General features: G+C 47.7%; 1 protein-coding gene across 1 annotated transcript; it reads right to left on the bottom strand.

The window, feature by feature from the left end:
- Positions 1–7,812: 7,812 nt before the first annotated feature.
- On the bottom strand, positions 7,813–12,216 carry OCSTAMP (osteoclast stimulatory transmembrane protein). Its single transcript, XM_085079266.1, has 3 exons — positions 11,620–12,216; positions 9,669–10,707; positions 7,813–9,186 (listed from the first exon to the last, which is right to left on the bottom strand). The coding sequence occupies exons 1-3, from the start codon at positions 11,661–11,663 to the stop codon at positions 8,845–8,847; spliced, it is 1,425 nt and encodes a 474-aa protein (XP_084935392.1). The 5' UTR covers positions 11,664–12,216; the 3' UTR covers positions 7,813–8,844.
- Positions 12,217–16,435: the final 4,219 nt, after the last annotated feature.

Genomic DNA, 16,435 nt, shown 5'->3' with positions numbered 1-16,435 from the left:
CCTGCCCGCAGCCACCGGCGGAGCCCCGCGCACCTTGCGGCGGCAACGGGGAGTAGGGAGCCGGGGCTGCCCCAGAGCCCCCTCCCCGCCTTCCCGCCCACACCGGCTCCTCCCTCCCCTTTTTTCCCACTACTCACTCCTTGCATTCCCGGGTGCTTGCATTCCTCTCCCCTGCAAACTCTCCGCCTGGAGGGACAGGGAGCGGCCAGGATCCGCCCAGTCCCCGGGACTCTCCAGGAGCTCCCGTGAGCCACCCGGGACTGTCTAGTACCTCCAGGTTCCCGGGACCCCCCAGGACTTCCCTCAGCCGCCGGGACCCCCGGGAACCACCAAGACTTCCTCCCCAGCACACCCCTAACCCTGCGAGGTCTACCTCCGCCCCCGGGACCCCTCATCGCCTCCCGCCGGCATCCCTCGCCTGCGCCCGCCGGGTCCTAGCGCACCGCTGAGCCCAACGGGGAGGAAGAGGAGGAGGAAGGAGCCCAGGCAGGGGATGGGGGTGCAGCTGAGAGACCCCGGGGTGGGGAGGCGCAGAGGCTCGAAGTGCGCCAGCAGTGAGTGGGTCTGCTCCGGGAGCCGGGACTGGGGGTGCTTTGTGTCCCCAGGCTACCCTGTTCCGCCAGGACAAGGAGAGCTGAAGGCAAGGAGTCCTTTTTTCATCATCTTCAGGAGGATAGGAGCAGAGTGATGCCGCTGAGATCCACAGCCTTTCCTGTTTCCTTTGGGCAGGGACAGAGGAATGCCTTCCCTGAACATGAGGTAGTGACCTCCTTGGGCTATTTTTCCTGTAGCCATCCCTGTCCCAAAAAGGTGTCAATTCTTTGGGAGAAGGCTTAACCACTCCTGGACTGGGAGATCCCAAATCTTTCCTGCAATGAGGCTGGTGTATCTGTTATCTCCCTGATGCTCAAGTTGGCAGATCCAGTGTCTCCCTGATGGTCAGCAGTAGCCACTATTTGCTGCCAGCACCATGCTTACTCCTGACGTCTCTGCAATCTGTCAGAAAATGCATTTTCAAATTGAAAGAGCAATTGTGTCTGAAGGGCTAAAGTGCTAGGGATCCCCTAACCTGTGGAATGGAGGAAAGAACAACGGGAGAGCTCTCTTTTTTATTAGATTAGATGTTAATTAAAGGCAAAGGTGTCCTGTTAATCCCAGTCACTGACATGCATATCTAAACTGTGAAGGATCATTCTGATGCTGGGTGATTCAAGTCCAGCATTTCACCGGGAAATTTCTAAACCTGGGCTGCACCAACCTGGGTGGATTAAATGCCTTTTGCCTCAGCCCAAGGAGCAGCATTCTGTCCCCAGGCTTTGACTTGCTGTAGCAAATAGTATTTTCCCCTTTGCTCTGGGAATCCTTATGCTGCCCGTTGGCAGATGACAATCCATGTAATTTTTCACTACTTCCCGTGACATTTCATTCACCTTTGGGTCAGTTTGAAAGGACAATTATTCTCTTTTCATTTGGTTTCTTTAGGGCTCCACTGGCAGCCTGCACCAGGTTCTCTGTCCTACTCAGAGGACACTGGAATACCCTGTCCTCTACAGCCCCATTTTTGGGAGGCATGGCAGGTCTTGTCCCTTATTGCACATTTGGGGGAAGGACTGGGAGTGTGGGCATGTGTGTTTGTTCACATAATCCAATGGTTTGCATACTCCAGTGCTCTGGAGTGACTCTGACACAGACAGAATTCCAACACTTCATGCCACTGCTGCTATCTCACAGTGATGCTGGGAGTCCTAAGGACATGGACTGTGTCATGGAACTGTTTGTGGGAGAGGAGAAGGGACAAAGCCAGCAGAAGTGTCCTGAGGGGGAAGTTGGGGTTCAATTGCTTCCTCACACCCATTCCAGGAATTGGCTTTGTGAGATCAGGAAATAAAACCAAGACAAACTCCAGCAGCCTTTGGAAAAAGCTTTGTTTTGGTTCAAACCTGGAACACTGTGCAGGATAATTGCAGATAATTATTTTCCTGACTGTTTTGCTCTGTGGCACTTACAATCCAGCTGTTATTAGTGCAGATAACAACAGCATTAAATCACCTCACTGTCAGTCCCTGAGCTGGTCTGTGTCCATCACCCGGCTGGGGCTGGCTGGGCTGGGGGGATGTCTGCCTGCCCAACGCACTCATGGGGGATTTTGTTTTGTCAAAATGGTGAGATTTGCTGTGACAACTGGTTAATATTTCCTCTACAGACTTCTTCAGGTTTGCTGTGACAATTGGTTAATATTTCCTTTACAGACCTCTTCAGTAACTGTGATGTTCAGGATGCGACTGACGCATGTATTTAAGAGGGTACCCAGCTTGACATTTACATAAAATATTTTCTTCCAGCTTGACTTAAATCTAAATGTTTTGATGGCCAAATACATTGATTTTTTTAAACTAACATTCTGTGATTGTTCTTTTACCACATTTCAGCATTTCCTTCTCTGCTGACATCACCTGGCACCACTATCCTCTGTAAATACCTGCAATCACCCACTGTCTGAAGCATCAGGAAGGAGAGGTCTTCATTTTCCTGAGGTCCCCAAATGGGAATGGCCATGGCCCTGGGTGCTGGCTGGGCTGTTTTTGGAAAGGAGTGTTTGTGCAGTCCCAGGGCCAGATTAGCAGCACTGTGCCCAGGCTGGGTGCTCAGGCAGTTCAACACCAGCTTCAGGATGTCCAGGGTGTCCTCTTGCAGCTCATCCTTCTCACTCAGCCTCCCTTAGTCCTGTGGACAGAAAAGAACTCTGAGGTTTCGCATATTTAAAAAACAGTACTGGAAGAAAGTGATCCTCTTACCCAAATCTGAGAAAAACACCTCTCCACTCCCTGGGGCTTCATAGCCTGCAAATATTAAACCCATAAAACTTCTGCTGTTAAAACTGGGGCACAAGGACTGCATCCATGTGGTGCCAGTGAATGTGGAGAAGTGGAATTACAGAATTTTGAGAGAAATGGCCAAATTTTGAATTGCAAGTGATGGTGGGGAAGTGATTCCCATCTCTGCATCTCTGCAGCTCAGCAGGGACCAGGCAAGAAGGTGCTGGTGACTCTGCTAAGCAGCCTGAGTGCTGATAAGTGCCAATAGAGATGGGGAATGAGTCAGTCTGACAGAAACAGCAGTTATTGCTCAATCAAATATACAAATATACACAGGAGAGAGAAGTTCTGTCAAAATCACCTCCACTGTGTTTCAGAGTCACAGCCAAGAAGCAAATTGCTTTGGGGCTTTCTGGGTTAATGCCTTCAGAGATCAAGCAAAAAAAGGCAGCTGTCAAGGAATTAAACAGATGCAAAATCGACCTGGTTGTGCAACGTGAACACAAAAATGTAAAAAAAGAACCTTGTGGATTTTTACTGATCTCTGTAAACAGCCCCAGAGGAACCAGCTCATGGACCTGGCTTACATCACATCTGTTCCAAAGAAATGGAAGCACTGGGAGTCCCAGTCATTCCTGAATCTTGATGTCTGTAAGAAGAAACTGTGGTTTGGGCAACCAAAGCTGAGCCTTTGCCAGAACCAGCAAGGCTTGGAGCTGTGCTGTGAAAAATGAGACATCTCCTGATGTGCCTTTTGAGCACTGTGTGTGACACATCCTACCTAAATCCTCATCCCAGTGCTTATCCCGAGGACAGCATGCAGAGTAGGATGTGCCTGGAGCCGGAGTGATAGGCAGTTCCCAGAGCAATGCTCAGGGTGGATGCAGTGCTGGAGGAGTGTCCTGGGGGTATAATAGCACAATAATGCTAAGGGGAGACAAAAGCTCTTCATGCATATTATGAAAGAATAAAAGTCTGGCAGAACAATTAGATGGTAATTATGGGTTATTTAATACTCTGTGACATCTAAATGTCAACACCATAAAGCACTTGTTACAGCACACACTGCACACCTGATGAGCACAGCCCCAGGAGAGCACAGCAGCCTCCAGCTCTGCTCCCACTGCCCTGCCATGCAGGCAGAGCTATGACATGAATCAGGGAGGAAACATGAGCCCACCCTCACTTGGTATCCAGTTCTGGGGCTCATACCATGACTGGATGTTACACCAAACAGGTGTGACAAAATAGGGGTGACAAAATGCTCCAAGTTCTTAGTCAGCACCAATGCAAACACCCAGGAAACACTGGCACTGGTGTCTGTAAAGTTCTTCGTCACTGAACTCCATCACTGCACCCTACACAGCTGTGTAGGGCATGAAAGGACAGAAAAAACCTGACTAAAGCTGACCTCTCTGGTCCTGCTGCTGCAGATGTGTCCCCCAAATGTGTTTCTGATCCATCTGCCTCCACTCCTCAGAGCTGCTATGGTTAGTCTGAAAGAGCACTTGGTGAAATTGCAGCAGCTTTGCTGCTCAGGAGCCTCCACCAAGTTTGTGGTTTCAAATATTTTTTCAGTCTTTGCTGTGTGCACTGCTCATTGCAGTGTCCAGACAGAGGGCAAATCTCTCCCTGCTCTAAGAGGAATTTGTCCTAATGCCAGAGAAATGTCCTTCTTCCCATCAGCCCCATCCAGAGCATCATACTCACCTCCCACAGAGCCCAGGACCACATATGCATCATCAGCTGCTCCTGAGAGAGCAAAACTCACACGGTTTTAGGCATCTATTTTTAGGAAAGGTCTAGATGGGATCAAAGTTCCTCTCTCCCTCACTGTGGTTGTGAACCTGGCATTGTTGATGCCCTGGCAGTGCAGAGCATGAAGCATTGGGCACATGGAACAATTTCTTCCCTCTCCTGGTAAAAGGAAAAGGTGATTCATCCCATTCCAGCCTTGGCTCGACCTGCTCCTTCCTATAATTCACAGAGTTCCCACTTCATTGTCTGAACACCATAATTCCTAATGCAAAAGAGGAAGCTTTCAGCCTTTCAACTTGACTGTTTCAGTTCCTCAACCTCTTCAAAGGAAAACCTCCCATCCAAGCTATGGATCACCCCTGACTAGTCAGACTGCTGGGTTTTTTATCTCTTGGGAAATAAATTCACAGAATTGGCCTCTCTCCCTTCTCAGATATGAAAGCAGCTCACCAGCTATTTCCTGTTAGGATGAGGAATTGCCAAAGGTTCAACTGGATTGCATATAGGTCAGAAATATGTAGAAAAACCTGGTACTTTTTTCATGTTATATTTGTGTGTTGAAAACATGTCTTCTGGCAATTTAATCTCCTCAATTGCTCATCAGCAAAGAAATACAGAACTGCCCCTGCCTCAGTGCTTGGCAAGGGCTGTGAGGAGAGGGAGGTGAACTAACTCTATTTCCTCAGCATCTCCTCAATGAGTCATTGTTATCCTGTGGACCCCTCGAGTTCCTTGCTGAATTCATGCATCTCAAGGCTTCTGAAGTACCTGAAGAGTGAGAATCAGTGATGTGCTCAGAGTTCTGGAAATCAGGGGACTGAGAAAGGTGCCTGGAGGATTGGCTTTTATATCCACATCCCAGCTTTTAGCAGCCTTATGGGATAACCAGCGTTGCTTCTACCTCATTTCCACAGTTTGTGTTGCAGGCTGAAGGCCTGTTGCAACTAAATTGGAAATTTTCTATTGCAAAATGTGAGGCATTGAGTTCAGAGTGAAATCCTGACCCAATCTGCATCTAAAAGAGCCAGGACTTGGGAAACTCTCACCATGGATTGCATGCACAATGCTATGAAGGTTTTTTACATCTATTTATGTCCATGAATATTTCCCTTTCTAAGATTTGGTGCATGGAAGTGTTGCTTCTCCATTGCAATCACAGTGTAAATACTATATATAGGGTAAATGCAATAAAAATGGTTATTTGCAAATACTATAGATAGGATAAATGCAGTAAAAATGGAGTTTGCCTAAAAATCAGGAAATTCTTCTGGAGACAGCTTTTTGTTTGCTTGCCTGTCTGCTCTGGTAGATGCAGATTTGTGACTATGAATGAGATCCTGCCTAGAGACTCTCTGAGCTGGATTATTTACACTTGCACCTCAGTATATTAAAGCCATCCATTGTTGCCTGTCAGACAGCCATAAGCAGGAGCTTTGCATGTATTTTACCTATGAAAAATCCGCTAAAATACACCACAAAACTCCAAGGGAATCAGGTGCTTCAGGGTAGAACTTGTCCTACGTGTGTCTTTCTGTCCCCTGGTGCACTGCTGGAGAAAAAGCAATCCATGGGCCTTTCTCTCTTGTGATTAACACTTTTCTCTAGATAACTAAGAAGCCTCAAACCTCAACAAATGCAAAGAAGAAACCAGGCAAACAGCCCTGGCCCACCCCTGTGTGTCCTGCCAGGCAGACAGCTCCACATGTGGTGGTAACTCTTAGGGAAAACAGCAGCTGTGGATAAAAATTCATGGCGACATCTCCCCTGGTGGCAGCTGAAGCAGATTTGAGTGAGTGACAAGCCCCTGGCAGCAGGGTCACAGCATCAGCAGGGCTGGGAGCTGGCACTGGCACTAATGAACAACAGTTTGGTGACCAAACCCTCCCCAGCCCCCTTGGAGCACCCCAGCTCTGCCTCTGCCTCATTGCACACAAACCTCTGAGCCTGAGCTTCCAACTTCATGAATATCCAAACCCAGAAGGCAGAGGGTGAAATGCTTTCCTGCAGAATGCAGCCAGGGACAGCAAATGAGTGAACAAGTGGGAGCAGCACTGACCAGCAGGGATTTTCCCTGTGGAGGAGGTGGATACTCAGGACCCACCCTGTGGGCTCCAGACCCAGCACTGGGGGCTGGTGGGTGACAGTGACACAGGACAAAGCCTTGCTCCCCATTTCCTCCTGCCTGTGGAATGGGAGGGATGCACTGAGTGAAAATAAAGGCAACAAGAGCCACAATGAGCAGGAGTGAGGGTGTGAGTACAGAGAGGCTCTGAGGGATGAAAATCCCTTAGCAAATAATGAGGCTTGTACATTAGTCCTAGTTAATAAAAAATATGTGAATAAATTAACGTTGCTTGCTGCTTAATCTGCTCCGCATTTCTCTGTTGCACCATCAAGCAAACCGTGGCAAGGCAGCTCACCCCTCCAGTGGGCAATACAGCTCTGTAATGGCAATGTGCTCTGTTTTGTCACACCTTTATCTGGCTGAGGAACAACGCCTCTCAGGAGAGCCCAGCAATTTCCAGCAGATCTGCCTCCTGCCAGTTCCCCTGCCAGGGGAAAGCATGACAGCCCAATGTGGCACCAGGGACAACATGGTTGATGTCAAAAAGATGAGTCTTCCTGAGGAAAAACTCTTTTACAAGTTGTTCTTGTTGGAAGGCAACATGCTGCTCAGATAGTTTGCTGGCTGAAGGGATTCTCCCTTTCCCTCCCAGCTCTTTGAACCCCTGGCTCCACATAATTTTGGCTACTCAGTGCAAATCTTTTTGCTTTCACCCAAACAGAAGAGCACAGGGCATTTTCTACAGAAACACCATGACAAAGCCCCCAGTTGCTGTAGAGGCATAAAGGTGCTTGAATTAATCATCAGAACAGCAGGGAATTAAGAAACCTGGGGAGTTAATTCACCAGGGTTTTGATAGATAAATGCTTAAAAAAGTATAATCCAGACCTACTTGTTTCAAGTACCTCAGAAGACGAGAAAATTCAGTGCATCTGGCAGCAGCTACCACTTAATTTCTGTCATTTAATCTCATTGAGGTGCATTATGTCAAATAATTACCTTAATGAAGACATTAATGGAAGAAGGGAGGAAAATAATAGAGATGCTTTGAAGAAATGAAGCTGTGAAGTTGCTTAATTTTTAACCTGGCAGGGATTTATCTTCCCCTCCTCTAGCCCCTGCCCTTACAGAGTTGTCCAGTGTGCCTCTCTATCAAAAATAACATATTTCAGATGCTGCCCAAGTGATGGATTTATTCATTTGGATACAATAACACAGTTTCTGCATTTGAAACAACCCAACTTTTAAAACCATGAAGTCCAACCATTAACCCAGCACTGCCAAGGCTACCATGAAACCACGTCCCTGAGTGCCACGTTTACATGTCTTTTAAATCCCTCCAGTATGGTGACCCTACCACTGCTCTGGGCAGCCTGTGCCAGTGGTTGAGAAACGTTGAAGAAATTTTTCCTAATATCCAATCGAAACCTCTCCTGGCACAACTTGAGACTGTTTCATCCTATCACTTCATACTTGGGGAAAGAGATCAACACCCAAATTGACCTTTATTGACTATTCTCATCCTCTTCTGAGATCCTTCAGCTATTTTATTTCTATTTTATTTTGAACAGCCATTTTGAAGAGATTTTGTAAAGTCATTGTGTGCTGATTTCCAGCACCACCCATGCCCAGGATGTGCCTCTCATGGTCATATTGGTCTTGAATTTACTTCAGTAGGCTGAAATGAGACTTTGGTGAATAAACTGCTAAATTTATCTAGTCTACTTGGGTTTCTGTGCACAAAACGTGAAAGAAAACCTCACTGAAAATTATATTAATCAAGTCAGATGAGTTTCCTTTCTTGCTGCCTGAAGGTATAACTTGAGAAAGAAAGGAAGTATGTACTTCTTCCAGCATGGATGTGGTGGAGAAAGTAAATGAGTGCCTACCTGACCCCAGTTCCCATAAATTTCCCAGTTAGCCTTGCCTAATGCTGTAGAAATGCTCCAAGTCATATGAGCCATCTCCCACCATTCCTGCAACAGCTGACTCCAGACGTTCTTGATATTAAAAAACACAAAGGAAATTTAGCCCATTTTTCTCAAATTAATGCAAAAATGAGGTATTTCAACCTCTTTTTTCTTTTTTTAATTATTTTTCTCCAGACTCCAGACACTTCTCCAACTCTGGAAAATTAAATGTGCGATCCTGTGGCAGAAGCCTGTGCTCTAGTGTCAGACATTCCCCCCATTTCCAAAAGCACCCTTAGCTCTTCACACAGCTTTTCTCCTTCCTGTGCCTCCTGGACAGTTTCTTGTAGAGGTAAAGCACTCGCTGCTCCTCCCAGCTCTGGAAGAAGGAAGCTGCGATTTTCCGGCACAGGCGGCGTGCGTAGGTTTCCAGGAACACAGTGGCGTAGAGGATGCAGAAGAGCAGCCCCACAACGAGCAGCACAGAGGGGTTGGGAGCTATAGGGGGGCTGATTCTGCAGTGGGCAGAGCTGAAGATTAGATGGTGGTGGTAGGTCCTGTTGAAGTCCCCAAGTAGTAATTTCTCAGAAGGATGCCCGAAAACTTTGAATAGAAAGGGCACAATCCTCATTTCAACCTGAAATGAGGAGAGTTAAAAGGTAAATGGGATATGAAGAAACCAAAATCAACTGGTTACTACAGAAACATCAGACAGGGGATGTGGAATCACTGTTAGAGGACTAAGAGAAGGACATTGAAGTGTGTGATCACTTCAGGCTGCGTAACTGTGATGTGTAGGCACTGAGTACTGGGCATGGTGAGGAATGTCCTATCTGTCATCTTCATCCACTGTTACAGAGATCACAGACATTCACTGTGTGACATTTATGGTGAAATACATCATCCAGACTGCAGCATTAGAGGCTTTTTCTAAGCCCTGATTATTTTCCTGTAAATCTATTATAAGCAGGTATCGGCACTAAGGCTCCTGGGGCTGGGGAGGGAAGTCAGGGTTGTGTAAATAAGGGTACAAAGACAGCAATCCCCACTGCCCCCTCCTAGGAAGTGACACAGAGTGGGGTCCCTGTACATGGGAGGACAGGACACCCCAGCACTCACCTGGTATTCAATGTTGAGAGTGATGGGCACTGCAGAGAACTGAGCTGCCTTCCTCACTGCTGTGTCTGCCATGCTGAATGCAAAGTGGTCCATGGCCACAACCACCAGCATCAGCACCAGGGCCACAGTGACCAGCATGGCCTGCACCAGGCAAAGCACCAGTTCTTCCCAGGACAGCTTCAAGCCTGTTGGTCGGAGGAGTTTTTTGGATGAGCCCACCAGCAGATGAGCTGCTTTTCTGTCCGTTGCTAAATGTTCCAGCTCCTTGGTGATGTAAAAATTGTCAAAACGGAGGTTGGTGAGATACTTTTTCAAATACCAGGTGGACTCAAAACAGAGATAGAGCATGAAGAAGCCAGCAACCAGTCTGTTGGCTACTCGTATAGAGTCTTTGACCAGAACCTCAACAGACAAGAATTCTCTACTAATTTTCTCACCCGCAAGGTGCATTTTTTGGTAAATCAAGGAGCTGTTGTGAAGCAATGAAAACCGAAAATGCCCATTCATAGGCTTGTAAAGGGAATGAATGGTTTCTTGGATTGCATCCCCAAACTCCCAGGAAACTGTCTCCAGCAGGGCAGTTGAGTTCAGAAGACTGTCAGAGGAGTTCTTGCAGATGCACTCAATAACCTGCAGTATGGTTTTAATGTTGCTGATGATGTTGGGTGTTATGTTCACCACTGCAATCATGGTGCAGGTTGAGAAGAGCAGCTTGCGGCCCTGTTTGGTGCCTAACGTAGGCATGATCATGCTGAAGACACAACGGGCAGGATGCACCAGAACAAGAGTCAGGAGAAGGAGCAGGCTGAAGGAGATGGTCATTGCAACAGAGAGGTGCCAGGAATACTCCAGGGAAGCAAACATCCAGTTGTAAAAGAGGCCTCCTATCACAATGGTAATGCAGGAGCACTGCAGAAACAAGGTCGTCAGCTCTCTGCCATCTGCTGGCACAGGTTTGGAGTAAATCCACCATAGGTCTGCCAGAGTTCTGTGCACCTTTGGGAACAGAAAGTCTTCACAATAGACACGGGCTCTCATCCTGGAAAAAGAACAAGTAGCTGGGGGTTAGCAGAGGAAGTTCATAAACACTAATTAGGAAGCTTTCTTGAGATTGTCACTTATAAGGCTTTATAATGTCCTCCTCTGTGTGCCTCTGGTCTCACCCTTCTCTATTTCCCTGCTAACTTCCCTGCATAGCTGACAGGGACTGACATCTCCTCTGGAAGTGGCAGGAGAGGGACATTCAGGGCATTTATTGAAAAATAAACAGTAAGTACAATGCAACTGCTCCTCTATTAATACAAGTACGGGAAAGCATTGTGTTATTCTATAAAAGACCATAATAGAGTCATTCCAAGGGGTCAACTCTCTGGCAGTGGCTGAGGCTTTAGTGATTATCTAGAGTATGTTGGAGGGAGAAAGCGGAGGCTGCTGGCTTCTGTGGAAATTGTTAGACCAGCTCTGTATTTAAAAGTTGTTACATGGACAAGAGGCAGTAGAGTGGGGTTTCTGCTGCTCTCTCTGCCTCTTAAGAGGAGGCCAAACACAAATCTACATGTTTAAGGGTGACAAACAGAGAAAACAGTTTCACACTGAAGCTGCAGTGCCAGAGGAAATCTCCAAGGACAAGAATTTGGCCACTACAGACAGGATGAAATGTCCCATAAAGCTATTTAAATGTCTAGTGGAAACAAATATTTGGGAAAGAATATAATTTCTAAGACCTCGCATCTGGAACAACTCTCCAGAAAACAGAAAACCTGGAGGGAGAGCAGCCTGTCCCCAGGGTTAAATCCAGCCTGGCCAGCCCTGTCTCCCACCGCTTGACAGCAGCCTCAGCTATCCTTTGAGGGAGATTTTTAAATAGCAAAGGAGGTTTTTTGTGGAAAAAGACCATGCAACAGCTATCAAGATAGAGGGAAAGACAGGGATTGAAGCTGACTCTACATACCCAGTGGCAGTGAGGTGCCCCAGACTTGCCCGAAAACTTCCCATGTTCCAGTGCCTGATTGCTCTGACAGAGGATCCTGGATGTGGCTGTTAGGAGAGGTAGGGTAGGAAACCAAGGCAGCACCAGAAAGCCAGGACTCAAAACCCAAGATGTTTTAAGGGAATTCAGATCAGCAACATTGGCAATTCCTGAAGTGTGTGAAAGCTGGTGTGTGAAGCCTGGGCAATAACAGCACTACAGGAGAGTGCCAGGATGCATAGCACTGCTCAGGCTTTACACTTTTCTGGTCTTTCTGTTATTGCAGAGAAGGCTTCTTTTAATGACACACAGCTGAAAAAAAAATGAGTCAATGACACATGGGCTGACGAAGATGGAACAAGGATCATATGGAACCTGGGGTGTCATCACTCCTTGTGGGGAAATCAGATGACTCCTCACACTGTCCACCAGCAAGCAGTGAGCAGGGCTGGCATCTCTCTCGGAGAGGAGGGGACCTTTTGCTCTTTCAGACATCAGTCATGGCACAAAGGGCACAGGATCCAGCAAACCAGTTGGTAACTTCTCATCTGTTCTGACAGGCTGCTGCTGCCTGCTCAGACTGTGCAGGGTTCACAAACTGCTTCAAGGCTCATCTCACAGCCCTAGCAGAGGAAGCTTCAAACATGAAGCTTTCCCAATTCCCTGTAGCCAGCAAAGCCACTGCAGAGAAAAATCCAGCCACAATCAGGATTGTCAAACTGTTGAGAAGCTCCTAGATATACATGCCAGGATGTGCAGTTCCCATGGAACCAACTTGCCTGGCCCCCAGAATGTGCCCAGCACACAGCTCCAGCCACTAAACCTGCTCACTGGGAGATGAGGACCAGCCACGGTGTTTGCTCAGATACAAGCTCAGGGATTACAGGAGCCTTCCCTGGCTCCCACCAAACCTGCCCCTTGGCCAGACACTCTCATGCTAAGGCACCATTTGTGCACAAAGGTGACACAGCTCACCCAGCTGCCACTGAGCCCATCCCTTCTGGGGACCTGCTGTCCCGTGCTGAGCTGAGCCCTGGGCCAGCTGGGAACTGCCAGGCCCCCGGGATGTTCTCATGCTCCCCTGGGCGGGAAAGGGCAAGGGGCTGGAGGTCAGCCCTGTCCCAGCTACCCCTGGGGACAAAGCACGTGGGGCTCTGCCCTCCAGAGAGAGGAGAGGGAGAGCAGCACCTTCCCCAGGGGACATGGCTGGACCCCATGGCAGTGGCAGGCACTGGAATGACGAGCACAACAGGCAGGGCAAAGCTCCACCTGCTTCCTCTGCCCTTCCTGCAGGCACCAGGTCCCTCATGCCCTCGCTGCTCCATTCAACAACTCCGCTTTACAGCTGGGGTTTTGTTTTTCCTGCGTGGCTGGTGGAGCAAAGCTTTCCTCCTGGTGCCCTGGAGCACTGAGGCCGGATGAGAAACTCTGCCTGGCTCCAGCCGGGAAGAGGCACCAGCCAGGCGGGCGGGAAAGAAAGTGCTGTTTGTTTGGAGCATCCATAGCAATTGCTTGCACAGGCCATGAATTAGGTCTTCAATTCAATGTGCAGACTATAAGGGACTAACCCAAAAGACCCATAGCAGGATCCTGCAAGGCTCATCAGCTTCTCCTAAGACTAAACTCTTTTCTCATTCTACTTCAGAGCAAACTGATATTAGCATCAGCCCCTGGGACTCCATCCAGGCTAGGCAGGCAGCTTTCTGGGGTAGGAGAAAAAAAAATTAGCAATAGGATATAAAGAACAAAACCCCCTCAAGTTCACAACATTGTGGTGAGTGTTTTCTGAGTCTGCTACATCATCTGGCAAAAGCACCTGAGGTCTGTGGGGACACTGAGCAGTAACTCTGGCAGCACCAAGTAGTGTTTGTTTGCAAAGTCATACTTAGATTTTTTCCTTTGGCTCAACTCAAAATTGTTCTCTGCCAGCTGGATCTACAGCAAAAGAAATAATCTGGGGTAACTTCAATTTTATACTATGAACTACCTGTAAACGAGCTAGAAACGTAAATGCCTAACATCCCCAGAACACAATGAACAAGCTTGCTTTGCCAAAAAAAAAAAAAAAAAAGCCAGTAAACAAAACACAGCCGCAAAAAAACCCAAATACCAGCGTGTGTGTTCATAGGGATACCTGGAGAACGGCGGGTGAAGGCTGGGAGTGGGAAAGGGGCAGGACGGGGACACGGGACAGGCAGGACCACACATCGCAGCGAAGCAACTGAGACATCTTGTGGTCACACTCTGCTCAAGGACCCTGAGGTCTGGTTCATTTTGGTTCTGAAAAAATATACCGTGCTTGGGAGAGTTTTAAGGAAAACTGATGAAGATAGGATGAAGGATGCATCCTCCTGAGATGCTCCAAGGTCTTCTTTCCCACCCCGTGTTGTTTCCAGATGGTATAAAGGGAATTAACTTTCTTGACAAGCTCCAATCTCTGCAGAGCTCAAGCTCTACAGGAGGAGACAGAGCCCCACATACCTGTGAGCAGCTTGCTGGAGCTATGAGATAACAGAGGATTCCATTGGCACTGTGGCAAGGAAGCAGAGCCTGGCTTTACCTGGACTGGGGATGAGGACTGAGCTCTGTACCCACCAGGACAGAGATTTTAAATTCAGTTCTGACTGCAGACTGCAGTGGTCAGGGTGGGTCTGTGCCAAAACACCTGCAAGTTCAGCCTGTGGTGACAGTGTAAACCTGTGGTGGTGACAGTGATTGGGGTGGAGGGGGTGCAGTGCTGTACCCCAGGTTGAGGGTGAGGTACATGAACTGTACAGCTTAAGAAAATAACTGGAGAAACAAGATGAATGAAGGGCTAAAATAGAATTATTTAAGTCTGAAGACATTTCCCCATGCCAATATCATCAGCACCTGTTGATCATGTTATTCTACCCATTTGAGAAATTGAGGGTGTGGGAAAGGTTAACCAGTGAGGGGTGGTTTTTTGCTTGTTAAAATCACATGCAAGTGAAGGACTTCCAGTAACACAGAGCCCAATCATGTCTTCTTAGGTTACTACTATAGAAATATAGGAAAATCCCAGCAATATCCTTTCAGTGACTGATGAAGGATAAATAATTAAGGGAACCAAGGCTATCTAACCTCTAATAGCTGAATTCCCTATCGTGCTGGACTTTCATTTATTGCACGAATCTTTTCCTGTCTCTCCTGAAATTCCAGCATCACTGCTGCGTGCAAACTGACTGAGCACAGCTCTGGAATCACTCCCTGCTGTAAGGACCCACAGAGCAGCTCCTCCGTGTGAACAGTTTGTAAAGCAACTTGAATGCTTCTGGGATAAAAGACAACGACAAAATGCTTTCCTACTGTAAATAAACCAAAATTATTTTCCTCCAAGTGTCTCAGGAGAACATATGGATGTTGGTCCAGGACTGGATGGGGAACATCAAAGGAGTAAAGCAGAGATATTCTGGATGTTGAATTTCAATGCGTGAGTGGCATTTCCTGTTAATTAAAATTCACAAGGAGGCTGCTAATGTGAATGGCTTTTGTGATGGTTGTTGGATTTTTACATTCCTAGAGAAATGGTGCATAGGCAAGCAAAGTTCCTTTTAAATAACACGGTCAAAGTTATAGAAGGTTAGTACAGCACTTGAAATTCCCTTTCCTGGGAATTTTCATATCTCTACACATATCACAGGCCCTTCAAGACTAATGGGGTTGACTTGCCATTAAAAGCTGCTTTTGGCAAATCTTAGTACTAGCAGCAGCAAAGGGAATCAGAAATTATTAATGCAGGCCTCTTCACCTTTGAACTCCAGAAATACTAAATCTTAAAATCTCTTCTTAAAAACTTAATTAAAACTCAAGCATGCCAGACTAGTCTTGCTCTCACAGATGCTTGGATATGAAAGAGCAGAATTACGTAATGTTGTTGTCCTTGCCTTAAATCAGATCCTCTAGGGAGCCCTGAGAAACACAGGGGCTGCTGGCAGAGCTAGCAGACAGGTCTTTGACTAAAGAGGTTTAGGATCCAGGTGCCTCTTACACCTTTTCCAGGTGTGTCAAGTCCTCATTGTGGACCTTGGGTAAGTCACTCGTCATCCCCCCCACCACAGTTTCTCACATTGGCACAGAAATCACAAACCTTCCCTGGCTGCATTTGTGAAATACCTCCTGATCCCTCCATAGACAGTGCCACAGGCATGCCAGGACACTGGGAGTGATTTTGGGAGACTTCTACACAAACTCTGTGGTCTCAGCTCTGCTTTCAAGCAAGTAAAACCATCCTCCTGGATTCAATCAACGAGGATGCACCAACTCAGAGCTGAGACCATAAACAAACCTGTGACCCCAACATCTGCAAGGAAGCTGGACTGGATGTTACCCTTCAAAACGGGATGACCCCAAAGCTCTTGCTGCCTGTCCTCCAGGCTGCAGGGATAGAGGCAGCTCTGTCCCAGTGGCTGACATGGATCCCTGCAGCACCAGCAGCAGCTCCAGCAGCTCAGGGCAGTGGGACTGCAGGGCTCCTTGCTGTGGCACTGAGCACAGCCTGTTCCCTGTTCCCTGTTCCCTGGCCCCGGACAGCAATCCCGTGCTGTTCACGGACAGCTGGCTGAGAAAGCAAACTGCAGGGAGCAATTTTCCCCTCTCATTCAGCCCATCTTTGCTAAGGCGTGATGAGGAGCATCCAAGCAGAACAACAGTGCCCAAAACCCAGCACAGCCAAGCAGGACAGGGATTTGGGGTCTGCTCAAAGGCTTTTTAGCAGAGCAGCCCTGAGATGCTGGGCCAAGGGTTTTCCCATTGCTCCACTGCTTAACAGGACTGCACT

Source organism: Lichenostomus cassidix, chromosome 20, assembly GCF_008360975.1.
Source record: "Lichenostomus cassidix isolate B80296 chromosome 20, HeHo_3.0, whole genome shotgun sequence".
Classification (NCBI taxonomy): Eukaryota; Metazoa; Chordata; class Aves; order Passeriformes; family Meliphagidae; genus Lichenostomus; species Lichenostomus cassidix.
The sequence above is the reverse complement of the archived record's forward strand: the minus strand, read 5'-3'. Positions and strand labels throughout refer to the sequence as shown.

Coding starts and splice junctions, on each gene's coding strand:
- OCSTAMP (XM_085079266.1), bottom strand. CDS start 11,663: ATGGGAAGTTTTCGGGCAAGTCTGGGGCACCTCACTGCCACTGG. Junction 10,708..11,619: donor GGGCACCTCACTGCCACTGG/GTATGTAGAGTC, acceptor TTCTTTTTCCAG/GATGAGAGCCCGTGTCTATT. Junction 9,187..9,668: donor CTCTCAACATTGAATACCAG/GTGAGTGCTGGG, acceptor TCCTCATTTCAG/GTTGAAATGAGGATTGTGCC.